Below are 15,788 nucleotides of genomic sequence, written 5' to 3' on the forward strand. Positions count from 1 at the left end.
TCTCTGCATGGTAGCACAGTGCTACAAAGATAACATAATACCCACTGCCTTGATTTCCCCTATAGGAAGAACACAGTAGTGACCACAGTAAAGACCGCAGAAGTTGTAATAGGTTTAATCACCAAACAAAGGGTGTATGTATTTCACTAGCATGTCCCTTTGAACTAACGAGTGCCAGCTGTGTTGGTGTCAGTTTACAGTTGTGAATTTGTTGAGTTAAGTCAAATTAACCCGTTTTCATATATTTACGTGCGCCTTTTAAACTATTAGCGACAGTCCATCACAGCATGAAGCTTGACAAAACAAGTTTGCACCTAGGCTCAAGTCATAAAATAGGAGTTAATGTAGTAGGTTTTAAAAGCGATTCCAAACTGCCAAAGCTGTAATATGAAACAAAGGCTCGTCTATGGCAACAAAGGAGGCATTTTCCCTGTCGGTCCTGCCACCCCCAACCATAGCAGACACTCTAGGTGTACTGTACAATTTTCTAGAGATGGTTGAGATGATGAATATATGAATATCTGGAATGATACCACCACTTCTAGGTGTCCCTGTCATGCAATACATTTTCTGGATGGCTACTAGTAAATACGGGATTTTCTGTTGAAGTATACTGTCTCTGTCACTATCTCAGCCTCTATTCAAATCTGAAATTGTGCCATTCTCAGTTATGTATGAAGCAATCGAGAGCTTGGAAAACATTCATTGTTTAAGAACAGAGTGGTTGAAATTTCAATTAAAAAGTTTTAACTTGAGACTGAGGACCAGGTATTAGTGCCTTTAACTGAAAGCATCTCGCATGATGTCGGGGGACGGCCAATGCAGGAGAGGGTTTCCTGCTCCTCGTCTTCTACCTTCAACCACCTCTTCTTAAGGTGTAAAAACTGTTGGTAGATAAAGCCGGCAAGATCTAGGACCATGAAGAAAAAAAAAACTGTCTTTGCAGTTGGCTTCTGCGCCCTCTCACCCGCTAGTGACTGAATGCTGATATACTTGGTTCTGACTCACTACAGGCTGTCCGGCAAGAACTGTACGGAAGCTTCTCACAGTCCAGGACTTTTATTATCTTCATCACCGCACACTGTAGTGTGGTAAATGTTGGGGATTGTTAAGGCATTAAGACCAGCCCATGGTTCAAAATAACCTGGTGAGTCACTTATGGTCAAGTGAAGGTCAGAACCACCAAAAATTACATATACAGTATACGATACGGAATCCACAAGGACAAAAATGTAGCTGCAAGTGGTTAGTAGGTGATAGTCTAGACTAACAGTCATCACACATGAAGAGTCACTGCATTTAATGTTTCCTTTGTGCCTATTCACACACAGACACTCCCACCCTCAAAGGGCTCATATCAGCTAGTCTAGGCATTCACAGTTTATGAGTGAATGTGTGTAAGCATGACTGTACCGCCCTCAAGACAGTGGCAGCATTGTGTGTAAGCAGATGGATATGTGCAGGTGTGTGTCAAGATGTGTTTTCATCATTCACTAGGCCGAGACATTTCAATAAGCACCAGTCGATTGTATAACAATCACGCTGTTATTACCACTATCATCACAGCAAGCGGCTGGCAGACAACCAGTCCTGACGGTCTCAGTGACTAAGACTCACCTGACCTCCTCTTGCCACTGTGTGCCTTTTCTATCTGGTTATCCCCTCACCCTGGTCAGGTCGGGGTAGGGGCGGTGTGTGTGTGTATTTCCTCACATGGATAACAAAACAAAGAAAATTCAGACAAGTGGGGACATTTCGCCGGTCCCCACAAGGAAAAATGCTATTTTAGGGTTAGGGGTTAGGTTTAGGGTTACAATTAGGGTAAGGGCTCGATTTATGGTTCGGTTTAGTGTTTGAGGTTAAGGTTAGGTTATAGGTTAGGGTTTAGGCAAAATAGGATTTTGAATGGTAATCAATTGTTTGGTCCCCACAAGGATAGTAAAACAAACGTGTGTGTGGCTTTGTTCGCGTGTGTGTGTGTGTGTGTGTGTGTGTGTGTGTGTGTGTGTGTGTGTGTGTGTGTGTGTGTGTGTGTGTGTGTGTGTGTGTGTGTGTGTGTGTGTGTGTGTGTGTGTGTGTGTGTGTGTGTGTGTGTGAGTGTGAGTGTGAGGGTGGGGAGTCACAGACTGCATAGCAGTTCAGACTGCTATTCCGGTGTCATGTCTGGATGAAGGGAATGAGAGGGGGAGGAAGAGAAGGTGGGATTAGGGGATGTGAAAAGTTCCCCTCAGTTACGCACTCATCTTCTCACTGTCATCTTCTATTAATTCTTACGCTACAACTTGGGCCGAGTTCACATCGAGTTCCCGCAAGCTAAAATGGCGTCTTATAATTTACATCAATTTTTATGGATAAATACTATTTGTAGGCCTATTCAGCTATTGTAGGCAACATTCAGCAGTAAAAACTGACTCTAATGTTGTGTAGGGATGCCAATCAACATGTGTATACACTATATTGGAAAGTGGAATGTAGCGTTATCATATTTCATGATGGCAATATGAATACACCTGGGTAGTTGACGACAGGGCGTGTTTTGGTGTTTGCATACAGAGACTTTTGGCTGTGTAGATCTTTGGCTTGTTGGCCAGTCAGTCTCAGTTACCTTAGCTTCACACACGGTGAATCTATTTATAACCCAGGTTAAACCAAATGGATACAAGGAACACATGGGAAAGGTCTCAAGATGGTGCTGTTGTCAGGGAATTCATGGTGGGCACTATTGGCTCAACGTGATGCAGTGACGCTTTGGCTAGGACCATTCACTCATTGGCTATGACTGGACGGAATGGAAATGATTTCATGCAGAGAGAAACTGTGGCTGGATAAATATACCCTATGTCTGTCTGTCTAGGCACTGTCTCTGGTTTGTCATGGTTGCCTAGCCATGGAGTCTGTGGTCCCTGAGTTTAACATATATGGATTTGTACTGTTTCATGAGGTACCGGCCAGTAGTCACTTCTAAAATAGATGCACTGTTGAGGGGGTGGACTGACCATAGAGTGAGAAGAATTGGAAGGGTCTATGGAATTGTGCTTGAAGGACTTTAGCTTCACTGTAAATATTAATGCTGTAAATAAATATGCCCTCCCTAACTTGTCCCCCCTACAGATCAAGCTTCCTGTGCTGATGTTGGGGCTTTCGTCAGACCTGAGGCCTGGGGAGTTTGTGGTGGCCATCGGAAGCCCCTTCTCACTCCAGAACACAGTTACCACAGGAATAGTCAGCACAACCCAACGAGGGGGCAAGGAGTTGGGCCTACGCAACTCTGAAATGGAATACATTCAGACAGACGCTATTATCAATGTGAGTCTGTGAACACATGCACACACATCCCAAAGGATTGTGACCTGAGAACTGAAGTGATGTCCTTTTTTTGTTGACAGTATGGTAACTCAGGAGGCCCTCTGGTGAATCTGGTGAGAATACTCTTTGTTTATTGACAGTTAAACAGTAGTTATACATGTCTAATAGAAGGCAGAAACGGTGTCTGCATGATGGCACATTCTAGTTTGAAAATGCAAATGTGTGATTGTGTTAGTGTTATTAGTGTGTCACTGTGTGGTTTTCAGACACTATATTGACTATTGTATATTGTTGTTGGATGATTGTATTATTGACGTCATTATTGATGGTGTTATTGTAGGATGGTGAAGTGATCGGGATCAACACTCTGAAAGTGACAGCTGGTATTTCTTTCGCCATTCCCTCCGATAAGATCAGAGAGTTCCTGACTGAATCCTACGACAGACAGTCCCGAGGTAGGACGTTGAATCCCTATAATCATCCTGGGTGTAACATCTAAATATGTCCCCCTAGTGTATGGTCCTGTTTACACGGAACCTAAACCGGCTGCGCTTGAGCCATCGTGCGCTATCGTGCATAAATGTATTTTGTCCCCCTACACCAAACGCAATCACGACACACAGGTTAAAATATCAAAACAAACTCTGAACAAACGACATGAATTTGGGGACAGGTCGAAAAGCATTAAATATGTATGGCAATTTAGCTAGTTAGCTTGCACTTGCTAGCTAATTTGTCCTATTTAGCTAGCTAATTTGTCCTATTTAGCTAGCTTGCTGTTGCTAGCTAATTTGTCCTGAAATATAAACATTGAGTTGTTATTTTACCTGAAATGCACAAGGTCCTCTACTCCGACAATTAATGCACACATAAAATGGCCAACCAAATAGTTTAGTCATCCCTCCTCCTTCCAGGCTTTTTCCTCTTTGAATTTATATGGTGATTGGCATCTACACAGTATTTCCACGACAACCTGCAAAACATTTAGTCTTTCAATCACCCACATGGGTATAACCAATGAGGAGATGGCACATGGGTACCTGCTTCTATAAACCAATTAGGAGAACGGAGAGGCAGGACTTGCAATGCGATCTGCGTCAGAAATAGAAAGGAGTTATATTTTAGCCCTGGGCATCGCAGGCGCTCGTTGCCGCGCGCGAGCAGTGTGGGTGCAATAATTGAATAACATGGATTTCTACATTTATTTTGCAACGCTCACGCACACGACGTGTCCGGTCTGGTCAGCATGTTAGCCATGTTTGAGGATAACCATAAACACTTACAGACATTTTGATTCAGACCCCATTATAACTAAGCATATTTAATGGCTCACATCAACACCATCATCCCAGACACCCTGGACCCATTCCAATTTGTAAAGAAAGATACACAGATCACCAATCTCTATTGCACTCTTACACCAGGGGCATTTCTTGGATTTGAAGACATTCGGGCCCAAAGCCAGTAGGGTCGTCCAGGGGAATTTTTCCCTGCCCCCCAAAGAAGAATTTCAACAGCTAAATGCTTGAATTTGGCGCATTTTGACACAAACACAGAGATTAGAACATTTAGAGCTTAGGAAATGTTCAGGTAAATTCTACCTTCCTACCTGCCACAGCAGACACTGCCAGTACTCAATTACAGTTGCTACTGTGGGGGTCTCTACTCTGGAACACATACATCTACAGTGTATTGCCAAAAACCACACAAATACTTCAAACACAAACTGAGAGGGACACACATAAACTGTGTCGTAATTAGAATCCATAGAGCAGCTTTAAGTGATACTGTCTACTGTGTGCTCACCCCTCCTCTGCCTCTCTACATCGCTTTCTTTACATCGCTTTTTTCTTGTCTTCCTCATCAGAAAGGTCTCAAGGTAGAGGTGCAGCATGTCATTAGTTAGTTTTAAAGGGTGACTGCATTATAGATTTTGTTTATTAAGAAATGCTAGCGTCCATGACTGAATTCAAATGTGAGTTGGTTTCGGGGTGTGGTTTGATGTGGATGTCTCCTGTGTGTGTGTTCGCTGGTGGGAAGAGTTAGCCAAATTATTTAGCCAATTAGAACCTTTTTCTCATTTCCATATTTATGTATGCATTTCTGAAATGTATAGATGGTTTGAGGTTTTTAAGTAATTGATATTTGGAGCTATTGGAATTTTAACATGTTGTCCCATTACATTTTGTAATTAACCGATTGTCCCTAACAAGCCCCATAGGGATATTCAAAGTCAACCCAAATTTACCACAGGATTTAAGATCATGCCGCGTGCAGCTGCACTCCGAATTGATGATTACTTGTGTGCTGCCTACTTGTGTGCTGTGGGCATGTAGGGGGGGATTGAAACAAACCCAACCATAATTTATGAAGTCACGACCTCAAGGCTCACAAATTATCCTATTTACTGTTTTTAGTCAATTTTGACAGTACAATACATGTTTCTGACTCATATCAATGCCACATAAGCTGTTTTATAAATGAGAAGTTGGTTTATAGGGGCGGTTGTCTTTACAGTTACTAATGGGCAGTTTTTGGTTTACAAATAGTTACTTACCCTTTATGGAAATAACAGACATGAGCCAAGCATGTTTACCTTTAGAATGGAATAGGTTATAAGACCTGTGATTTATTTAATTTAGTCAGTTCTACCAACTCAACATTGCTCATTTTCAACAGGGGTAGCCTTTCCTGCAGTCGAATAACCAAAGTGCCCTCTAGTGGCATCATGAGTGGGATTTTATTAATATTTTTCATAATTTCATAATTAATTAACATCTTTTTTTTAACGGCCCAAAATCCGGTGTTTCTATGTCAAATGGTTTTGTTATATTTCATTCTTCTGCTATGTGTATAAAGTGTAATATTAGGATGCAAACTCAAAATTGAATACATTTCAATTCTATCTGACATGGTACAGGTGTCTTCTTTTTTGAAGCCCATAACCATGTGTGTGAGGTATATACTTTTGTTTCAAAGTAGATTTGTTTAAGACTACCAAGAAACACTCTGTGCGACCCTGATTTAGCCCACTGCAATAAAAGGTTAAATTTAATGTTGTAGTAAAGTTGAGCTTCAGTCCACAGATACTGTATATGCTTCAGTCAGAAAAATGTCTTCGGTCTCAGCTAGCTAGCCAGTCAGTAGCTACCGTAGTGGCTAGCCATCCAAGCTACCTACAGATACGAAACCCATTAAATACACTCGCAGTAAATAAACACTTGTCCTAATACGACTTATATCAACATTCTTTGCTTGCCCATTCACTAAATATACTGTTAAATAACTCTGAATGACACCCAATAGCTTTAGGATGCTGAGCGCTAAGGCTAGCTTATTAGCATTAGCCAGCCCTGACACTAAAGGAGACTAGCTAGTTAGCTACCACTAACCCTGCACAAACGTGTGGCTAAATCTGCTGCTGGTTAGCTGCAGTTTGACTGTTCAGTCCGCTCCACCTCATTCATTGCTGAATTCAACCGGCTCACTTTTTTTGCCTCTCTTTCGGAAGAAGTTCAAAATATCCATATTCGCTCTGTGCTATGCTGAAAACTCTGACTGAGTGACATGCGTTTTGCTGAGTGATGACATTGACATCTAACCAGTGCTGGTTAAGGGGTCAAGGGACATGAGCAGTCCACTGTCTTGTGAAATCTTGACAGAGCCTTCTACTGCCTAGTGCAGTATATTGTCTTGTTTATTTTTGTCATAAAAAATTGCCAGTATACTACATCTCAGAAGTGATGTGTAGTTATAGGAAACTCAGACTGAAATGTGAAAAACATTTTGTGAAAAATATGTGGGGCTGAAGCCCCAGCAGTCCAGGCCTAATGACGACACTGCTCCACACAGCCCTTTCTCACTTGGACAAAAGGAACACCGATGTGCGAATGCTGTTCATTGATTACAGCTCTAGTTTTCAACATCATCGTCGTGGGTGGCCACGCCAACACCATCATTAAGTTTGCAGACGACACGACGGTGGTACAGTAGGCCTGATCAACAACAACGATGAGACAGCCTATAGGGAGGTATGGCAACTGCTTGTACATTACTGGGGCCGAGCTCCTTGCCATCCAGGACCTATATATACCAGGCGGTGTCAGAGGAAGGCCCTAAAAATGTTCAGACTCCAGCCACCCAAGTCATACAGTTCTCTCTGCTACCGCACGGCAAGTGGTACCGATGCACCATGTCTGGAACCAACAGGGCCTTGAACAGCTTCTACTCCCAAGTCATAAGACTGCTAAATAGTTAGTTAAATAGTTAACCAAATAGCTACATGGACTATCTGCATTGACCTTTTTGCACTAACGCTTTTGACTCATCACATACGCTGCTGCTACTGTTTACTATCTGTCACTTTCTTCCTAGTTATATGTACATGTCTACCTCAATTACCTCATACCCCTGCAAATCGACTCGGTACTGGTACCCCTTGAATATAGCCAAGTTATCATTACGGATTGTGTATCTATTGCTACTTTTAGTATGATGTGTTTTTCTTTTCTATTATTTCTCTATTTTCTGTCTCTCTGCATTGTTGGAAAGGGCCCAGAAGTAAACATTTCACTGTTAGTCCACACCTGTTGTTTACAAAGCATGTGACAAATAACATTTGATTTGACCCAGCCTCAGAATCGCCCAGATATTCTTCGAGTCAAAAGGAAACCCCTTTTGCATATGATTAAAGAGCTGCCCTCTTCCTGATTTTTTTCTCCTTCTTATTGTGTTCCTTTAGGAAGAGCTGGGGCAAAGAAGAGATACATTGGTGTGAGGATGATGACACTCACTCCAGCGTAAGTAGATCCTAATATTTGTCATGAAAAGGATGGGACGTTTTCTTTTGTCAACTCCTGATAAATACAATGAAAGACTTGAGACTGTGAAAGTGTGCACTAAACTGGAGAATGTAGTTATCCAAAGCTGTCAAAAATAACATATTTGAACTGGGCCTGGTAAACTGCATTTCAGTGGGATACAGACAACTAAGCACTTTTTCCTAATGGGTTACTTAATTTCTTCCCCTTCACTCTCTAGGTTAACCAAGGAGCTAAAGGTGCGACACAAAGACTTCCCTGATATCACCTCTGGAGCTTACGTCATGGAGGTGATCTCCAAAACGCCGGCCGCAGCGTAAGTGGGGCGACAGGGTAGCCTAGTGGCTAGAGCGTTGGACTAGTAACCGCAAGGTTGTGAGTTCAAACCCCGAGCTGACAAGGTACAAATCTGTCGTTCTGCCCCTGAACAGGCAGTTAACCCACTGTTCCCAGGCCTTCATTGAAAATAAGAATGTGTTCTTAACTGACTTGCCTGGTTAAATAAAGGTAAAAAAAAAAAAAAAAAGTACAAACTAACAGGGAAAGAAAGTACAAACACACTCCATCTCACCAGTAATATGAGTTTCTTATGAGTGTGAGGACAAGTTGTCTGACATTTTATGTGCTCAGGGGTATTGTCTTTGGCTCTTTCCACTGTATTGTACACGTTTAAAATGTATATAGACCTTCAACGCCCAACTCTCCCCACTTACATTCACACACTCGCTCTCCCATTTTCACGTACAAATTCATACACACAGACACACTCAACCGACCTTAATAAAACATTGCTTGTTCACCCACTCAAAAATCCTCCTCCTCCCACATCCTCAGCAGCACATTCAGTGTGATCATCTCTGGTGACCACAGTTCTACCAGAGAAGGGTTGTGGTTGGAGAGACGCTGAGGTCAGCTATTCCATTCATCCCTCAAGTAGCAAGGGGTTTGCTGTGGTTTTCCTGGTCCCTCTCACACTGTCCTAGTTCTTATATTAGGCCTTCTGTGTCTCATTGGTGGTGTAAGTTTTAGTCCTGTTAGCCTGAGTACAATGAGGGGAATGTGGAAGTATTATCAGTGGTGGTGGGAGAGTAGTTGTGTGAAAGTGGAGGCTTTGATATCACTTCTGGGAACCACTCCAGTCTTTGTGTAATTTGGTTTTACTAGATTTCTATTCCGGGTGTGTTTGGTCTGTGGGAGTGTGTTGCGCAAAGCACTTTCCCCTGACTAATTATTGTGTTCCGGATGAAGGATACATATATGTTGTCATTTAGACTCTTATCCAGAGCCACTTACAGGAACAATTAGGGTTAAATGCCTTGCTCAAGGACACATTGGCCGATTTTTTTCTTCTCGCCTAGTCGGCTCAGGGATTCGAACCAGCGACCTTTACGGTTACTGGCCAAACGCTCTTAACCGCTTGGCTACCTGACGCAGATTTCAGTTCATTCCAACACATTTGACCTGCACTACAGATTAAAGCATCAAATAATGTGTGAACTATATTTACCTTCTAACAAGAAATATAAAGGCAACCCGGCCAATGGAATCCATTCCTAGCTGAATGTAGGTGCAATAAAGAGCAATCAATACCTTGAAATAACAATCTTATTATTATAGCTAACCGTTCTATCAAGCATGTTTGTTGCTGTAGTTCTCATTCTGTTGTGTTCCTCCTCTCTTAGTGGCGGTCTGAAGGAGCATGATGTCATCATCTCCATCAACGGCCAGCGGATTTCCTCTGCAACCGACGTGAGCACCATCATCAAGAAGGATGCCACGCTGCAGGTGGTGGTGCGCCGTAGTAACGAGGATGTCATCATCACCATCGTTCCCATGGAGATCGACCCCTGACCCCCCAGCCCCACCCATGAGCTGATGCTCATTAGCATCACCAATGGACCTTATATGGACATGTGTGTTTAATCGCGCCCCAATCTGCGGCCTTTAGTGCTTTGTGGCATCATGCACCTGGACTCCGCCTTGAAAAGGAACGATTGTATAGAGCATCTCAGCAGAGTTGTACTTCCTCATCCATGTGTATTACACTTTTATTATTGTACGCTTCTAGTACTGTTAACTGTTAAACACTAGCTAGTTGACTTGTTTTGACTTGTTTGTTCTGTGTTTTTTTTATACTGACTGATTGTTCAGATGGAGGCCCACCGTGGCAATGTAAAACAATGTAGAGATCAGCTCTGAGCGAGTTGTGCAATTATTTTTTTCTAAATTCCTATTCTAAGTACTGTAGTTTTATGGTGTATTTGTTGATGACATTTACAGAGAAGAGAATAAAGTCTTAAGTGTTTTATGATGGTAACTTTGATGTTGGAGATGAAAGGATCAATCTGAAGAGCTCACGTATCACAATCTTTTCCAGCACTTTCTCTCCCCACCTCTCTTTCTGTATCGCTCTCTTTCACTCACTCACTCACTCACTCACTCACTCACTCACTCACTCACTCACTCACCACCACCACCACCACCACTCACCACACCACCACCACTCACTCACTCACTCACTCACTCAAACATTCAGACACACACACACTGTGATGGACTGCTCCCTGACTGAGATTAGATTTACAATATTTTCTTTGCATGTGTATGAGCTTAGCCATGACACACACACACACACACACACACACACACACACACACACACACACACACACACACACACACACACACACACACACACACACACACACACACACACACACACACACACACACACACACACACACACACACACACACACACACACACACACACAGGACATAAAATTGATGTGGGGCTGTTTTATATTTAGTTTTACTGCCCCCATAAGGGTTTGATACTGGCCTGCTGTGGCAGTTGGGCTAACCTCACAGAGAGGATAATGGTCCATACACGTAATCCAGACAAGGTCCTACAGATGAGACACTCACATGAACACACCGTAAATGATACAGACAACATCTTAGTGTCATTATACTCCTTATAGTGTGTTGTAACATATCAAGTATTTTAGTTCAGAATCTAGACACATTTCCCATTGATTTATTCAACATTAAAAATATTAATATCTCAAAAGTAGATTTAGATTTAGTTAATTTTAAGACTTACTGTTTGCAACAATATACTCTACAAGTACATCAAATTCACAGAGTGGGCTCTCTGCTAATTCTGAAGCTCTGATTCAAAGAGACCTCCCTCTGCTGGTGATTTTCAGAATGTGCAATCCTAAAAGAGGACTGTGATTGGTTAATGACCTGTAATGTACATTTCTATGTGTGAAATTGGTAATATAATTAAAGGTACCAGAGAGCCCACTCTGGAAATGTGATGTGTTTGAAGAGTATATTGCTCCAAACAATATGTCAAAAAATAAGACTTGAGAAATTAATATTCATAGTTTTTATGTTGAATAAATGAAGGTGAAAAAGAATTGCCCTATAGTATCCCAAAAATGCTGGAGTTCAGTTGGTGTAAACCTAGATTCTAACTGATTTCAGTGGATGAATAACATGATCAAGACCACTTAATCACACCTAGAGGAGATAGTGCAGAGGGTGAGGTTCAGGGTGAGGTTCAGGATTTTAATCTTCCCAATTTAGTATTCACATGCTACACATCAGAGTAACACGAAGAGGAGAGCTTATATAACATGATACATTAGATGTTGTAGTGCATTTTCAAGTACAGTAAAAAGGAAACATGTTAAGCAACTGCTGCCATCTCACGGTTCTATGAAACACTACGTCCTGGTACACAGAATCTAAACACTTCACTTTTTCTGTCTCGGTCACACAGTGTTGCATTGATAGCCTTCACTCTGCAAAAACATTGTTCCAGTGGGGTTGCTAACTGACCCAGAGACAGTGAAAACATCATGCATATGTCACTCCATGGGTGTAGTCGTGGATTCAGCTGTGAAGGGAAGGGTGTGCCTATGTATGAAGTCTACTAATGCTCTGCCAGGGTTTGTGCCCAAACCATCAGTCATAAGGGTCATGATTCATGAGGGCATTAACTCATTTCTCTACAATCTAGAACCTAATAGGGTTCTTAGGCTGTCCCCATAGATGCCTTTGAATAACGCTATTTGGTTCCAGGTAGAACCCTTCTGGGTTCCATGCATAGCCCTTTCCACAGAGGGTTCTAGATGGAACCCAAAAGTGTTTCACCTTGAACCAAAAAGTTTCTACCTGGAGCCAAAAAAGGGTTCTCCTATGGGGACAGCCGAAGAACCCTTTTGGAACCCTTTTTTCCACGAGTGTAAGCTTTGTCTATTAGCCCTGAGGGGTATCCTACGAAGCAGAATTGAGGAGTTAGCGAGGTAACTTTGATCAACTCTGAGTTCAACTCGGGATAACTGATCATATGAAAGTGGCTCACCTTTTATCCAAGTCAATTTCTATGACAATGAATAAAATAACCTGCTTCAGAACTAACCTGCACCGGGGCAGGCTAACTTTGGGCTAACTCCATTTATCCTGAATGAAGTGTCTGAGCCACGAGTTGAGTACCAATGAAATCAGAAAGCCTCCCTCTCACAAAGATGGTGTCATCCTCCCCTTCGTGTGATGAAGACGACTGATTAAGTATTTTAGTAGTGGAAATAATCTTGAAAATAATCTTGGACGCAGTTTATGTTCTGTTCAGTTTGAGAAGGAGAGCGTGAAGATAACGACCAGAGGTCAACTTTGATAACGTGCTACTGCTATATTGATTTTTATTAAAAACAATATGTTTTTTGCCGATGATTTATCATAGTTATTGACCTGACAATAAGCCATATTTGAGTAACTTACATTGTGCTGCTGAAACTTGAAGCAGCAGACATGACACATTCAATCAGAAATGGACAGCTCATGGTGCTGAAAGTAGGCAAATTCAAGTAGTCATAATTCATTTAAACTGGCTTCATTTTAATTAGACTTACAAACAACAAGAGGGATTTGTGTTGAAGCCTATTTCTTCCTATTTAATAAATGAGAGGTACTGTACATTTACCTGTTTGACAGACTAAATTAGGTTATAGGCTGCTATATCCATAGATTTGTTGGTCAATTCCTCCACCCACCATGCACTCTTTAAATATTTTACCAAGACTCAAATTGAAGGGGATCTATTTATTAAAGAGCATTTCAAAAAGCACAGGCCTACACCTCGTTAGCTTAAGATTGTAGAGAAAATTAAACGGATATAATTATATCAATTTGTCTAGAACAGCGCCTTGGTCCGTATATCTTCAGGCTATAAACAAGCTGTAAAATACCCTGGAAAGACGTGACTCCGATGCATATGGGGATATCATTATTTAATTTAGTTGACATTGAGAGGCTGAGCTACAACCTTCTATAGCCGAGGATACAAAAATGTACTTTGCTTGGGAAATGAACTAATTCTGTCACTATCAATTGATTAAGCTGTTCACATTCTATACAATGACAAACAGATGTTTAAACCGAGACAGCTTTTAGGGAAACACGTGTGACCTTCTCTCATTGGGTTAAGCTATTTAATTATTTGCAAACAGGGACAGTTTCATTACTAACAAGAACTTTGGCATTGGAGAAGTATGATAAGATGTACACATCTCTATCTCTCTAACCATTCTTAGCCTGTAATTTTAGTAACTTGTGAGGTATAATTTTTTCTTGATAGAATTGCATGACATTTTTATAAAGTGCCATTTTTTCTCTGATCTGCAAATATGATGAGATACTCATGCAATGCTTTTACTTTAAAGGAGATCTTTCCACGCCTACTCTTGTTCACGGTTGTCCCACAACCTTCTGGCCTGCAGTCCTGTATGCTATCAAAATACCTGCCTTGCCATGTAATGCTTACAGGAAGAAAAACATTTCCTAAAACTGCCAGTGTGTGGGTAAAATCACTGGGAAAGCCAAGCCAGAAAAAAAGTCTAACTACAACCTAAACTCAGCAAAAAAGGAAACGTCCCTTCTTCAGGACCCCTGAATTCAAAGATAATTCATAAAAACCCTATTAACTTCACAGATCTTCATTGTAAAGGGTTTAAACACTTTTTCCCATGCTTGTTCAATGAACCATAAACAATCAATGAACATGCACCTGTGGAACGGTCGTTAAGACACTAACAGCTTACAGACGGTAGGCAATTAGGGTCACAGTTATGAAAACTTAGGACACTAAAGAGGCCTTTCTACTGACTCTGCGTGAACGTGCCTTAGTCATGCTGCAAGGAGGCATGAGGACTGCAGATGTGGCCAGGGCAATACATTGCAATGTCCTTACTGTGAGACGCCTAAGACAGCGCAACGGGGAGACAGGATGGACAGCTGATCGTGCTTGCAGTGGCACACCACCTATAACACCTGCACAGGATCGGTACATCCAAACATCACACAGCGGGACAGGTACAGGATGGCAACAACAACTGCCCGAGTTACACCAGGAACGCACAATCCCTCCATCAGTGCTCTGACTGTCCGCAATAGGCTGAGAGAGGCTGTACTGAGGGCTTGTAGGCCTGTTGTAAGGCAGGTCCTCACCAGACATCACCGGCAACAACGTTGCCTATGGGCAGCAACCCACCGTCGCTGGACCAGACAGGACAGGCAAAAAGTGCTCCTCACTGACAAGTCACGGTTTTGTCTCGCCAGCGGTCGGATTCACGTTTATCGTCAAAGGAATGAGTGTGACACTAAGGCCTGTACACTGGAGCGGGATCGATTTGGAGGTGGAGGGTCGGTCATGGTCTGGGGTGGTGTGTCACCACATCATCGGACTGAGCTTGTTGTCATTGCAGGAAAACTCAAAGCTGTGCATAACAGGGAAGACATCCTCCTCCCTCATGCGGTATTGTTCCTGCAGGCTCATCCTGACATGACCCTCCAGCATGACAATGCCACCAGCCATACTGCCCATTCTGGGACCTGTTGGATCGTAGGGTGAGGGCTTGGGCCATTCCCCCCAGAAATGTCCGGAAACTTGCAGGTGCCTTGGTGGAAGAGTGGGGTAACATCTCACAGCAAGAGCTGGCAAATCTGGTGCAGTCCATGAGGAGGAGATGCACTGCAGTACTTAATGCAGCTGGTGGCCACACCATATACTGACTGTTACTTTTCATTTTGACCTCACCTTTGTTCAGGGACACATTATTCCATTTCTGTTAGTCACATGTCTGTGGAACTTGTTCAGTTTAAATCTCAGTTGTTGAATCTTATGTTCATACAAATATCTACACATGTTAAGATTGCTGACAATAAAGACAGTTGACAGTGAGAGGACGTTTATTTTTTTGCTGAGTTTATGTGTTGTGATAATTGCTTTGTTTGCTCTATAACCTGTTTGTTCACATGCCTTCCAACATTGATACTGTATATAGGCCTAAGGCCGAGACAATAAGGAGACACAGTAGCAAAATATATTCAACCACACTTTTGTTTCATCACAAAACTGGAGAGTAACATCTATTGCGTGTAACAGATAGTTACATGACCTACAACATGGTCCATCAAGTTAATGTTTAGATTACTAAACAACTAATTTAGAAACCACAAGTCGCAAAGAAAACAGCACCTGCCTCCTATTACAGCACCATTTCCACTTCTACAAACTACAACATCATCAAATCACCTAGCTATGCTTAGTCTAATACAATGACAACTAAAATATACTAAAAACGATTGTTAGC

At 42.0% G+C, this 15,788-nt stretch overlaps 1 protein-coding gene across 1 annotated transcript in view; it reads left to right on the top strand.

The window, feature by feature from the left end:
- The window catches only part of LOC124038278 (serine protease HTRA1A-like), a 33,653-nt gene extending 23,221 nt beyond the window's left edge, over positions 1-10,432 (top strand). The window contains exons 4-9 of the mRNA XM_046353942.1: positions 3,112-3,306; positions 3,387-3,419; positions 3,647-3,761; positions 8,048-8,105; positions 8,347-8,442; positions 9,809-10,432. Of these exons, the coding sequence (XP_046209898.1) occupies positions 3,112-3,306; positions 3,387-3,419; positions 3,647-3,761; positions 8,048-8,105; positions 8,347-8,442; positions 9,809-9,977 (666 nt within the window). The 3' untranslated portion in view covers positions 9,978-10,432. The remainder of the gene's footprint in view (positions 1-3,111; positions 3,307-3,386; positions 3,420-3,646; positions 3,762-8,047; positions 8,106-8,346; positions 8,443-9,808) is intronic.
- Positions 10,433-15,788: the final 5,356 nt, after the last annotated feature.

Source organism: Oncorhynchus gorbuscha, linkage group LG06, assembly GCF_021184085.1.
Source record: "Oncorhynchus gorbuscha isolate QuinsamMale2020 ecotype Even-year linkage group LG06, OgorEven_v1.0, whole genome shotgun sequence".
Classification (NCBI taxonomy): Eukaryota; Metazoa; Chordata; class Actinopteri; order Salmoniformes; family Salmonidae; genus Oncorhynchus; species Oncorhynchus gorbuscha.